This window comes from Bos indicus, chromosome 17, assembly GCF_029378745.1.
Source record: "Bos indicus isolate NIAB-ARS_2022 breed Sahiwal x Tharparkar chromosome 17, NIAB-ARS_B.indTharparkar_mat_pri_1.0, whole genome shotgun sequence".
Taxonomy (NCBI): Eukaryota; Metazoa; Chordata; class Mammalia; order Artiodactyla; family Bovidae; genus Bos; species Bos indicus.
The window spans coordinates 63,340,305-63,352,522 of record NC_091776.1 but is presented as its reverse complement, the minus strand read 5'-3'; the positions used below and the strand labels follow the sequence as shown (position 1 = coordinate 63,352,522).

Sequence of the window (12,218 nt, the reverse complement as noted above, 5' to 3'; positions counted from 1 at the left end):
GAAGTCGGTTTGCGAGCTGTCAGCGCGGGCGGGAGCGCCGCGGGGCGCGGGGTGGGCGCGGCCGACCCCCGTCCGCGACCCGGCCCACGATCCCCGACCTCCCGCGCGTGCCCTGCCCCCGGCCCGCTAGGCCGGCCGGCCGCGTACCGCGCCCCCTCGCCCGCTCGCCTGGTTCTCTTCGCTCGCCGGCCGGCCGGCGGGCGGGCGCCGGAGACCCCCACCGGGGGCTGAGGCTTGGCAAGCGGGCGGTGAGGGCCCGGCTGCGGCCTCCCTCGCCATGTCCTCGCCCCGCGACGCTAGCGGCGACTTCCCCTTGCACCTCCTGGTCTGGAACAACGACTACCGGCAGCTGGAGAAGGAGCTGCGGGACCAGGTGAGGGGGCGAGGCGAGGGTCTTACCCCGGCTAGAGGAGCCGGGGCGTCGGGGATCGTATCGCCTCCCTGAGCCCATCTCCAGCCCTCTGGGGAAGGGGACGGGGCACCGCCGTCCCCTTCCGCTCAGCAATCGAGGGACAATAATAATAACAGCAGGATGTGTACTGAGTATTTAATGTGTGCCAGGCCGAAGGTTTTATATACATTCTCCCTCTTAACCTTTCCAGCAGCCCTAGGAGGTAGGTACTATCCTTTCATTTTACAGAGAAGGAAACTAAAGACGCTCAGAGATTATGTCTCTTACACAAGGTCGCTTACCTAATAAACACCAAATCGAGATTGTAACTCTGGCCAACTGGCTCCAGCGTGCACCGTCTTAACCAATTATTCTTGCCTTTCTCCAAAATGTGTGAGCAACACACACCTTTCACCCCACCCATTCTTTTTGTCAGGAAGGGCTTGGGCTTGGTTGGGTTTGGAGCCCAGGTTCTAACTCGCCCTGTGACCTTGGGCAAGGCATTTTCCCTGTCTTGGCCCACGTCCTCTTCTTTGTGGAATGAGGGTGTTGATACCCATGTGGGCAAATTCTGTACTTGACTGTTACCAATAGGTCTGGGGTGATGCCCAGGAAAAGCTCCCCAGGGAGGCTGATAAACACCAAAGTTTGAGAATTGCTGGTGCACAGCATCCTTAAAATCACTTCCTGTTCTAAAGTGCTTTGATTCTTTTTTTATTTATATTCCCAGCTTTATAAGCAGTGGTTCTCAGTTGGAAGTGATTTCCTCCCTCATCCCACACATCTGGTAATTAATAGAGACATTTTTGTTTGTTACACGCGGGGAGTGGGTGTTACTGGAATCTAATGGGTAGAGGCCACAGAGGCTGCTCAGTATCCTAGAAGACACACATGTGTAAGACATCCCCCTCCCCAGTTAAGATTTGTCTTTCCCAAAATGTCAGTAACATCCTTTTTGAGAAACCCTGTCTTCAAAGCAGCACAGTGATTCTGGGAGGTATTGGTACACTCAAGTTAAAAACCGACATACTTAGCAGTTACGATGTGTATGTGTGTGTTTTAGTCCCTCAGTCGTGTCCAGTTCTTTGCGACCTCATGGACTGTAGCCCGCCAGACTCCTCTGTCCATGGAATTCTCCAGGCAAGAACACTGGAGCGGGTGGCTATTCCTTTCTCCAGGGGATCTTCCCAACCCAGGGATCGAACCTGAATCTTCTGCGTTGCAAGCAGATTCTTTAAGTCTGAGCCACCAGGGAAGCACCTCGTGTAATTAATTGTTCGGGTTGACTTCATTTTATCTAGTGTATTAAAGTTCTGGTTTTTGGATGGCTCAGATTTGATGCGCTAATTGTCAAGAAATTCTAGAGGAAAGAGGGCATTGGTTTTCTTCTGATTTGCAAAAATTGAGCAAGGTCGGCATTCCCCACCCCACCCCCCTCCGACACCCCCACTTGATGAACAGTTACTGCTAAGTGTGTTCTTCCTTTTTGGCTGTGTTGGCCCTTCACTGCTGCCCGGGCTTTTCACTAGTTGTGAGTGGGGCCTACTCATTGCGGTGGCTTCTCTTGTTGTAGAGCGCTGGCTCTAGGCAAGTGGGCTTCAGCAGTTGCGGCTCAAGTGGGCTCACTTTTTGCAGCTCCTGGGCTGTAGAGCACAGGCTAAGTAGTTGTGGAGCCCAGGCTTACTTGCTTCGCGGCATGTGGGATATTCCCTGATTAGGGATCGAACACATGTCTCCTGCACTGGCAAGCGGATCCTTTACCACTGAGCCACCAGGGAAGCCCTAAATGTGTTCTTGTACTCTGCCATCTTTCTTTAAGTCTGTTGAGCACCCAGTGGAAGTCAAAAGTTGCCCTTTTTTCTTTTAAATTCTCTGTCCACACAGAATAAACTTTTGTCGTAAGAGTCCTTGTTCCTAATTAGATCATGCCCCCAGAGTAAATGATTCAACAGTTAGGCATCACAGTGTACCTGATGATTCAATTCCCTTTCTCTTACTAGACATAGATCAGAGGGAACCCGCTATCGTTTTTTTCTCGGCTTTAAGTCTCACCTTAGACACTTTAAAAATGACCAGTCTTTGTTTTTAGGCCTGCTGTGTTTTGCCTCTGTACTTCCTCAGTATCGGAGCCTCACAGCTTCTTGTGAAATATTGAGATAAAGTACAAGGAAAGTCACAAAACTAAAATCCTATCTGATAGAGTGGTTCACCATCGTCATTGAACCACACACATGTTCAATACCAATTTCAGAAAACAGCAGGCTTTCTGTTCATGGGAGGTGAGGAAAAGAGTTAAAACGAAGCACCGTCTTTCTTTATAGAAAAACTCAGTCGATGATAACAGTCTTGATTTGTAATCTGAAATGTGGCATGGTTGAATTATTTCTTTTTCCTGCAACTTGTGATAGAAATGTTCATCAAAAGTTCTCTGTGCCTCTTACCTTGAAAAACATTAAGGACACAGGTGATTAGCGAATTCTAATTTTGCAGCAAGGTAGTCCTGGGATACATTGATCCTTAGTGCCTTTGAGTGTCAAGGAGATCAAGAAAGAATATGCATCTTTGCTACTTATTTGTTTTTGACTTTGTTATCTGTTATAACTGTAGATCATGTCACAAGATTCTGTTTTCTCTGGGGGAGAGATAGTTGAAGTGTATTCAGAAAAAACATCTTGACTGTGGAAGTTGGACTGTCATGACCACGCAGTCCAATTGCAATCCTGAAACTTTGGCCATTGAAGGGGTGGAGATGGGGCTGGCCTCACGGGTGTGCAGTCTCGGCAGTTGCCCAGGGCCCTGTCCTCAGAAATGGCTCATGCTTGGTTCAGTGCTCTGTTGTCATCATCTGGGAAGTCTTACTATTTTCTTTTGAAGAAGGGGCCTTGCATGTTGATTTTAATCTGGGTCCTGTGAATTATGCAACTGCTTCAGGATCAAAAACTTGATTATTGATACCATTAAAACACAAGGCAGGGAATATTTTGTTGCTTTGATACTTATTGAGATCCTCTGTTAATTATGAAATAGCTATCTACTCCCCTGCCTTGGAGGCAGTTAGGTTAATGGCCAGTACTAATACTAGTTACGTTGTGAGCTTGGGTGCTTAATTTACCCTTAACAAATCAGTTCATGAGCTGTCAAAATGCGGAGCATTAACACTAAACGCTTACTATTTTGCCAGGCACTGTGCTGAAATGTTTTTGTTGTTTTTGGTTTGTTTTAACTTTTTCTTTTATATGGAGTATAGCTGATTAACAATGTGATAGTTTCAGGTGGACAGTAAAGGGACTCAGCCATACATATACATGTGTCCATTCTCCCCCAGACTTGTCTCCCATCCCAGCTGCCACTTAACATTGAGCAGAGTTCCCTGTGTTATACTGTAGGTAAAAAATGCATATACTTACATACATACATACATACATATATATATATATATATTTTTTTTTTTTTTTTGCCACGCTGCACTGCATGTGGAATCTTAGTTCCCCTACCAGGGATCAAACCTACCTGCACACTCTGCATTGGAAGCATGGAGTCTTAACCACTGGGCTGCCACGCAAGTCCCTTAAAATGTTTTATGTGCAGTTTTAGATGTAATTCTCACATCAGTCCCCAGGGGTTAGTGCTTGTGTGATTCCCATTTTACAGATGAGGAGACAGAGGTGGAGAGGTTCAGTCACCTGCTTACCAAGTCGTCAAACTAAGATGTCAATCCTGAGGAAGTCACTCTCACAGAATAAGAATCCTGTATTCTTAACCCTCCTGCTTTCCTTCTTTTGGTAAAAGTGCCTCCATTTCAGGATTCTGGAGAAAGAGGAAGGGAAAAGATCAGAAGGTGCGGGCCCAGGGTACCTGGAAGCAATACATTTACCATAGCTGCTGCTGTTAATATCATCATCATCCTGGGAATGTGGCTCCTTTTATGTATGTTCCAATTTTTCTACACGGAACCCGTATTGGCTGCATAATTAAAAACAAAAAATTTCCATCACCCCAGCAGTAAAGCCAGCTGTTTCACTTAAGGCTTTGTTTGCCAGTACTTTTCTGCAGTCCGTTCTTCATTCTTTCCATCCCACGAGTGAGACATGAAGCTGGCACACTGGTAGCTGTAAGAATTTTTATTTTGTTCTAGGAACAGCAGCACAGAAAGAATCAAGTTTATCCAGATGAAGAAGAATAAGCACATGTTTCTGAATGTGTGTGAGTCAGCCCCACCATGTCTTGTTCATTTAGCCGAAGTTCACTGCTTGTTTAACTTTGCCAGAGATGAGATTGTTTCAAGCTTTCAGCGTTTACTCAGCCGAGGCACTTTATTAAGTGCCTCTTAACCCATCAGCTCTACTGTCTTTAATATTCAGTGGGGCCTTAAAGTTGGTCGGTGCAGTTGAAATGATTTGTGTTCTGGTTATGTCATTTGTCACTTAGCCAGAGAGGTCTGTTAAACATCTTTCAGCCTTCCTGCCGATGCTGGGAGAATGAATGAAAATTTAAGGGGACAGATGCAAAGGACAGTCTGTGCACCTTAGCAGAGGAGGGAAAGCCCTGTGGGATCAAGTGAGGTAGAGGGTAGCAGCTGAGGCCTGACTCCAGGGCCAGCCCTCAGTTAGGGAGCCAGCAGTGAAAGCACAAAATCTGGGCCAAAGAGGACGTTCTAGGCAGCGGCAGTGCTCAGAGCCTGATCGGGAACCACCCGGGGATTCTCATCGCAGCCCAGGGCAAGGCTGGGTGAGGCCACCGGGCACTCATTCCAGCCAGTCCCTGTTGGCTGGAGGCCCACCCTGAGCCAGAGCCTTGGATCCAAGGGAAAGAGCCTGGAGCCTGCTCTCAGGTGCTCCTCCTCAGCCCCTGGGCTCAGTTGCACCTTTGCAACCAGGCACGTATTTATACCTCCCCCGGACTTGGGGTGGGAGAACCAGCTCAGGCCCCGGCTGGCCACAGAGGACGAGGGCCATCTGAGCACGCACAGGACTCTCTCAAGCAAAGGGAGGGCCAGTTAGCAGCCTCTTGCCTGAGGCCTTCCCCCCAGGAGGTACCTGTGATAGTTTCCAAAGTTCTGACTGTGCACCACTCAGAATGGGTCCCCCGAGGCTAGTTAGGGACCCGGAAGTGGACCCAGCTGTCAGACACAGCAGCCCGCACTCAGCTGCAGAACAGTAGGCTACCAAAGAGGGCTTGGATAAGAAGAGTCGGTGGGCTTAAAAATTAGCACATAAGGAGACATGGAGAAATCGCACGCCTTTTCTTCTTTGGGAGGGCACTGTGATCATTAAGAGTGGGCAGTTTTAATTTGGTACAGCTCATCATTGGAGAAACTTAAAGGAAAAACTTAAATGATCGGCTATGACAGTGAATTCCAGTGAAATTCTGAGCTCTTGCTAACTCAACTCATGTCATTAGTTTAGGACCCTCAGCTCCCCTATTAGCTGTAAGGAAATTGGAACAAATCCCTTTTAGGGAGAAAGCGACAGCTTATGTGAAGCATGTAGTGTAGGAGTATAATCATAAGAGCTGACTCTTCTAAGAGCTTGCCATGAGGTTTACCCTAGTAAGACTTTTGTAAGATAGGTGGGTTTTTTTTGTTTGTTTGTTCTTACTGTTCCCGTTTTACAAGCGCGCATACTGAAGCTCAAGAGGAGTTGAGCAACTCGTCAAAGAGCATATAGATCGTAGATTAGACTTATGTGTTGCATAAAACACATACATAGGTTGATTTTTAAACATCTTTATTGAGATTCAATTCCCTTATGCAATTCACCCATTAACGTGTATTATTCAGTTTTTAGTGTATTCCCTGAGTTGTGCCACTGTCACCACAGTCACATTCCAAAACATTTTCATCACCCCCGAAAGAAACCCCACACCCATTAGCTGTCATTCCCTATTTCCCCCCAACCCTTCAGCCCCAGGCAACATTAAGCAGCTTGATACCTCTATAGATTTGCTTCTTCTGGACATTTCTTATGAATGGAATCATACAATACGTGGCCTTTTGTGTGTGGCTTCTTTAACCTAACATGATGTTTTCAGTGTTCATCCATGTCATGGGAGGTGTTAATACTTCATTCCTTTTAATGGCTGAATAGTACTCCCGTGTGTGTGTGTGTGTGTATGCTATATTTTGTTTATTTCCTTAGCCAGCTGATGGACATTTGGGCTATTATGAATAATCCTGCTCTGCTTATCTGTATATAGGTTTTTGTGTGACTGTATGTTTTTATTTTTCTTGGGTAAACACCTATAAGAGGACTTGCTGGGTCTTATATTAATAGTAATTCTGTGTTTAACTTTTTGAGGAACTGCCAAATGTTTTTTCAGTTTGACTGCACCATTTTACATTCCCATCAGCAATGTATAATGGTTCTAGTTTTTCCACATCCTTGTCAACACTTGTTATTGTCCTTTTGATTGTAGCCATCCTAATGGATGTGAAGTATTATCTCATTGTGGCTTTGATTTGCATTTCCCTAAGCTTCCCTGGTAGCTCAGCTGGTAAAGAATCTGCCTGCAATGCAGGAGACCCCGGTTCCATTCCTGCGTCAGGAAAATCCCCTAGAGGAGGGATAGGTTACCCACTCCAGTATTCTTGGGCTTCCCTGGTGGCTCAGATGGTAAAGAATCCGCCTTCAATGCAGAAGACTTGGGTTTGATTCCTGGTTCGGAAAGATCCCTTGTTGGAGGGCATGCAACCTACTCCAGTATTCTTACCCAGAGAATCCCCATGGACAGAGCGGCTTACAGATCATGGGGTTGCAAAGAGTCTGGCGTGACTGAGCAAGTCAGCGCAGCACAGCACAGTGATTAGTTATTTGAGCGTCTTCCATGTGCTGTTGGCCATTGGCGTATCTTCTTTGAAGAAGTGTCTATTTAAATCCCTTGCCCGTTTAAAAACTGGATCATTTGTCTTTTTATTCATGGATAGAGTTCTTCATGTATTCCAGATGTGCACGTGCTAAGTTGCCTCAGGTGTGTCCGACTGTTTGCGACCTCATGGACTGTAACCCTCCAGGCTCCTCTGTTCATGGGATTCTCCAGGCAAGAATACTGGAGTAGGTTGCCATGCCCTCCTTCAGGGGATCTTCCCGACCCAGGGATTAAACGCGCATCTTTTGTGTCTCCTGCACTGGCAGAGGAGTTCTTTACCACTAGGGCCACCTGGGAAGCTCCCATATTCTAAATACTAGCCCATTAATAGGTACATGACTTACAAACGTTTTCTCCCTGTCTTTGTCTTTTTACTTTCTTTATACCGTTTGAAGTATAACAGTTTTCAGTTTAGATGGAGTATAATTTACCTATATTTTCTTTTGTTTCTTATGCTTTTGATGTTGTATCTTAGGAAATTTTGCTTAACACAAGGTCACACAAATATAATTGTATGTTTTCCTCTAAGAGTTTTATTGTTTTATTTCTTACATTCAGGTTTATGATCAACTTTGAGCTAACGTTTGCGTTTAGTATATATAATACTTCATTCTTTTTTTGCATGCTGATATCTAGTTGTTCAAGCGCCATTTGTGGAAAAGATGATTCTTTCCCCATTGAATTATTTTGGCACCCTTGTTGAGAATCAATTGACCATAGATGTATAAGTCTATTTCTGGACTCTAAATTGTATTCCACTGATTTATATGTCTACCCTTTTGCCAGTATCACAGTCTTGATTGCTGTAGCTTTGGGTAGTAAGTTTTGAAATTGGGAAGTGTGATTTCTCAAATTTTACTCTTCTTTTCAAGATGATTTTGGCTATTCTGGGTCCCTTGAATTTCCTTAAGAATTTTAGTATCACCTGGTTCATTTCTGCAAGAAATAAGCTGGAATTTTGATGGAGATTGCATTGACTCTGTAGCTCAGTTTAGGGAGTTTTGACATGTTAAAATATTAAGTCTTCTGAACCATGAACATGGGATGTTTCCATTTTTTAGATCTTTATTTCTTTCAACAGTGCTTTATAGTTTTCAGAGTATAAGGTTTATACTTCTTTTGTTACTTATTTATAAATGTTTTATTATTTTCAATGTCACTATAAATGGAATTTTTTATTTTACTTTTGAGTTGTTACAAGTGTATAAGTATACAACTGATTTTTCTACATTGCTGTTGTAGCCTACAACTTGAACTCATTAGTTCCAATATTTTTTAAGTGGATTTCCCAGGATTTCCTATATGTGAGATCATGTTGTCTATGAGTAGAAATAGTTTTACATTTTCCTCAGATGCCTTTTATTTCTTTTTCTTGCCTTATAGTCTTGGTTAGAACCTCTAGTACAATGTTTAATAGATATGATGAAGAGAACATTCCTGTCTTATTTCTTATCTTGGGGGAAAGCATCCATTCTTTCACCGTTAAGTATGATGTTAGCTGTGGGTTTTTCATAGATAGATGATGTTTGAGGAAGTTCCCTTCATTCCTAGTTTGTTGAATGTTTTGGGTTTTTTTTAATCATGAAGGGTGTAGGATTTTGTGAAATGCTTTTTCTGCCTCATCTTAGTCCATTTGGGCTGCAGTAACAAAATATCACGAAGTGGACAGTTTATGAACAATAGAAACCTATATAGTCTTGGCTCCTGGCAGTCCACGACCATGGTGTCAGCGGGTTTGTGTGGTGTCTGGTGAGGGCTTTCCTCCTGGTTCATAGCAAGTGAATCCTCACAGTGTCCTCACTTGGTGGAAGAGGTTTCACAAGCTCTCTGGAGCCTGTTTTCTAAAGACACTCATTCCATTCATGAGGGCTCCACTCTCATGATCTAAGTACTTCCCAAAGGCCCCACTTCCTAATACCATCATCTTTGGAGGTTAGGATGTCAACATACGAATTTTGGGTGGACACTTCACATTCAGACCACAGCGTGCATTTATTGAGATGGTCATATGTTTGTTTGTTTTTTTCTATCAATATGATGTGTCACGTTAATTGATTATTGGATGTTAAGCCACCCTTGCATTTGTGGGATAAACTCACTCGGTCATGGTGTACAATAACCCTTTTCATATATTATTGAATTTATTTTGCTAAAATATTGTTGAGGATTTTTGTATCTATAGTCATATGAGATACTGTCTGTGGTTGTCTTTCTTGTGTGATTTGTTTGTCATCAGCATAATACTGAGCTTATAAAATGAGTTGGGAGGTTTTCTTCCTTCTTCTGTTTTTGGGTTTGTGAAGAATTGGAATTAATTTGTTGAACGTTTGGTAGAATTCACCAGTGAAGCCCTTCTGGGTCTGAGGTTTTTTTCCCCTGGGAAATTTTAAAATTACCGAGTCAATCTTTTTACTTGTTATAAATTTTTTCTGGTTTTTTTCCTAAGTGAGTTTTGCTAGCTTGTGGCTGCCTAGGAATACGTGCCTTTCATCTAAGTTCTCATTTGTTGGCATACAGTTGTTCATAGTATTCATTTATAATACTTCTTATTTCTGTAGAGTTGATAGTAATATCCCCTATATCATTCCTGATTTTGGTAACTTGAATCTTCTCTTTTTTTTCTTTTGGTTCTTCTAGCCAAAAGTTTGTCAATTTTGTTGATATTTTCCAAGAGCCAACTTTTGGTTTTGTTGATATTTCTCTGTTGATTTTCTATCTTTCTTCCCCCCCACCAGTTTCCACTCTAATCGTTATTCACCCATTGTTTTAAATCACACTTTCATTATAATATATCATTTTCCCTCCCTTATCTCCTTTCAGATGAGGAGGGGCATAGGAGGCCCTGCACAGTTATAATTATCTATGCAAAGTGTACAGCTATGGGACTCAGACATACAGTTGCCCCACCACTGCCCTGTGGTCAAAAATAGAAAAAAGTTAACTTAATATATTTGAATTTGATTGTATACATCATATCTAGTGACCCAGAAACTTGCGCCTTACTTCTTAGTCCCAGATGTTGGCTTTGTTCTAGGGTGTGAATTAACGACTGAAATGACTTAGCAGCAGCAGCAGCAGCAGTTTCCCCTTTTGCCTGGTAAATATTGTTAAGCATCTCCTGTGTCTGGCAGCGTGCTAACCCTAGCACCTTTCATGTAGTACATAAAACTTGTTGAGTAAGAAAGCATCATCTATAACAGACGTGAAAGATAAGAATGAATTTGCTAAGTCTTTCTTTCCTGCTAAACTTCAGCTAAGTTAATAGTTTTAAGTCACATTACTTAAAAGAAAAAAAAGAACAATGATTTAATGCACATTAGAGACTAAGGTGGCAGAAGCTAAGAAATATAAGATTCAGATCCCGCCCTTTGGAATTCTCAAGTGAGATAAACAGGCCATCCCTTTGGAAAAGTCAGGGAATCCCAGGAGGTGGTGTGGGCCCTATTCTAGGAGACGTGATGGCCTTTTAGCACCTGAGAGAACACCGGGCCTGGAGTTGGTCCAGGAGGACACGTGTTCAGTTAGCAGAATGTCTTCAGCCACTTCTGTTTTTCTTCGATACCAGTCTGTCTTCACTTCACAATGGCCGCGATACAATTAGCAAAACAGGGAGGTCAGGTAGCTGTTGGATAGTGGCTATTTACCCACAGTCCTGCTTACCTTCCTCTCCTGCGGCCGACAGTGGCTTGTCCTGGATCTCTCTGGAGGCTGCCCCACAACTAGCATCACACATCAACATAAAGCACATTTTCTAAGCAAGCAGTCTCATGATTTGGGGCTGTGGTGGGTCTTCATTGCTGCACACAGGCTCTTTTTTCTAGTAGTGGGGGCTACTCTTCATTGAGATGTGCAGGCTTCTTATTTCTGTGGCCTCTCTTATTGGGGAGCAAGGGCTCAGAGTCGTGGTCCATGTGTTCAGTAGTTGTGGCTCACAGGCTTAGTTGCTCCGTGGCACGTGGGATCTTCTGGACTAGGGATCGAACCCGTGTCCCGTGCACTGGCAAGCAGATTCCCAACCGCTGGACCACCAGGGGAGTCCCCTTAAAGGTTTTTATTTTCCAACAGCCCCACGGAAGTTTCTTGTATCCTTGGAAGAACATTCAGAGCTGTCTCTGGAAGGCAGCACTGACCCGTTCAGACGGAGCCCTGGACCCCAGTGCAGGTGCCGGAGGGAGGGCCAGAGTAGGAGTGAAGAGTAGAAGCCAAATGGATGTCTATCTGCGTCCTCATGCGTGCCTGGCGGACCACGCTCACTGTATGTGGGACCCACGGATGCTGCCACTTCGGGGCACTTGGAGCTCAACAAACAATAACGAGAGTGGTGTTTTGGTGGGAATCCAGCTAGAGAACGTACTTTTATTCTGACCCAAATTATCTTCTGTACTTTCAGTTTTGATTAAAGTCCTTGCACTTCCTGTTCTGGACTTGAGTGCTGAGATGTGCTGGAGAAATCCCCCACGTTCCACACCACAGGGTGGCTGTGTTTCCATGCAAGCCCTTAGCCTTATTTAGACTTAATTTGAGCGCTGTTGTGCTTTGGGTTGTGTTTGATGATCGGAGGCCTGTAGCTGGTGTTTGTTTATGAGGCTCTTAACTTTATAGAAAAAGGAACTCAGTAACCGTCACCTTTATTTATAGCCCCCAGAGTCACATTATTTCAGTTCGTGCCCATGTGTAAGCATTTGTTTTTCCCATGTACTGCTGTCTTGAGTGTGCAAATACTATTTTTAATTTCTGTACTTACTATTAACCTCTGAAACTCCTTTCCACGTTTTTGTGTCCAGTTATATATATCCAGTTACATAAATGCCAGTGTTTATTTACAGAACGTGGAGGCCCTGGATCCTCGAGGTCGCACCCTGTTGCATCTTGCTGTTTCTTTGGGACACTTGGAATCTGCCAGAGTCCTGCTCCGACATAAAGCAGATGTGACAAAGGAAAACCGTGAGGGTTGGACAGGCAA

At 44.1% G+C, this 12,218-nt stretch overlaps 1 protein-coding gene across 1 annotated transcript in view; it reads left to right on the top strand.

Annotated features, from left to right (window-relative positions):
• ANKRD13A (ankyrin repeat domain 13A) overlaps nt 1-12,218 on the top strand; it is a 34,456-nt gene continuing 22,238 nt past the window's right edge. The window contains exons 1-2 of the mRNA XM_019977719.2: nt 1-373; nt 12,082-12,214. Coding sequence (XP_019833278.1) covers nt 278-373; nt 12,082-12,214 — 229 coding nt within the window. The 5' untranslated portion in view covers nt 1-277. The remainder of the gene's footprint in view (nt 374-12,081; nt 12,215-12,218) is intronic.